This window comes from Mus caroli, chromosome 7 (genome assembly GCF_900094665.2).
Source record: "Mus caroli chromosome 7, CAROLI_EIJ_v1.1, whole genome shotgun sequence".
Lineage (NCBI taxonomy): Eukaryota > Metazoa > Chordata > Mammalia > Rodentia > Muridae > Mus > Mus caroli.
The window spans coordinates 100,362,130-100,363,381 of record NC_034576.1 but is presented as its reverse complement, the minus strand read 5'-3'; the positions used below and the strand labels follow the sequence as shown (position 1 = coordinate 100,363,381).

The 1,252-nt window shown below is 56.6% G+C and overlaps 1 protein-coding gene across 1 annotated transcript in view; it reads right to left on the bottom strand.

The window, feature by feature from the left end:
* Window positions 1-888, bottom strand: part of Clns1a (chloride nucleotide-sensitive channel 1A) — a 22,496-nt gene extending 21,608 nt beyond the window's left edge. The window contains exon 1 of the mRNA XM_021166139.2: window positions 667-888. Within this exon, the coding sequence (XP_021021798.1) occupies window positions 667-806 (140 nt within the window). The 5' untranslated portion in view covers window positions 807-888. The remainder of the gene's footprint in view (window positions 1-666) is intronic.
* Window positions 889-1,252: the final 364 nt, after the last annotated feature.

Genomic DNA, 1,252 nt, shown 5'->3' with positions numbered 1-1,252 from the left:
GAGAAAGGAAGGAAGGAAGGAAGGACGGAAGAAAGAAAGAAAGAAAGAAAGAAAGAAAGAAAGAAAGGAAGGAAGAAAGAAAGAAAAAAGAGGGGAAAGGAGGGAGGAAGGGAAAGGAAAGGAATAAGAAGGGAGGGCGGGTGAACAGGAAGGTATGGGGTGGGGGTAAGAGGGTATGAGAGTGTATGTAGTGTGTATTTTAGTGGCATGTCTATTATATTATTGTGAAAGTACTGAGTCCTGCAGGTAGTGAATGCACATCCAGGAGTCGGGTTCAGCTGGTTGTGACTCCGCCCTGCGTGGCCCCGAAAATGGTTCCCTCCCCCGCCCCCCCCCCAACACACACACTTGGAGCGGAACATCCCAGTTCATTAACCAAACGTCGTAACCCGTCACAATCTGAGCTACATATTCCACGCAGGGAAATCGTCTAGTTCACACGACCATTCCGAAAGCCAGGCCCACGGAAAAACTAACCGAGGCTCTGCAGACTCAAAACTAAACGTGACCACGCGCCAGGCTTGCAGGAGACAGGCCGGTTCGCACAAGTCGTTAGGGAGAAACGCGGGCTAGGGGACAGAGCCAGCCGAGTTCGGGAGGGGACAATCCCACCCTGCCCGCACAATAGCGCCGGCCGGCTGGCTGGTCGGCGCCCCCCAACCCTACCTCTCCGCGATGTAAAGCGTGCCGGTGCCGAGCCCCTTCCCGTTCAGCACAGCCTCGGTGTCTGGCTGCTGCAGCCGGAGCCCGTCTGCCGACCCAGGCGGCGGGAAGCTTTTGAGGAAGCTCATTGCCGGGGAAAGCATCGCTCCACGCGAACCGAGAGAGGCGAGTACCTCAATCGCGGCTCGCAGGGAGCTGCCCCGGAAGCAGTAGCCGTAGCCCGGAAGAACAACTTTCTCAGCGAGGGCCTTGGCAAGCGGTTGACCATAGAGACGGGATGTTCTAGGCAACTCAGAGGTCCGCGGCGAGCCGGCTGGCTTTGGTCACGTGGCAGTGGTTCCCCTTTCCCGCTCCTCTAAGGATGCTTAGACTAACCGAGTGTTTTCTATGTGGTTCTCCTTGAAGGTCATAGCAGCAAACCCCGAGAGAGGATGTATAAGGAATACCAAGCCTTTCCCAACAAAAAGCGGGAAGGGGCCCAGGCCCCAGGAGTCCCTCGCCGAAGGAGGACTCACAGAAATAAAATCCACACGCACCTGGAGATCCGAAGTCTCCCGGCTGGGTGCACGAGTCTACCCTGCTTCCGCCT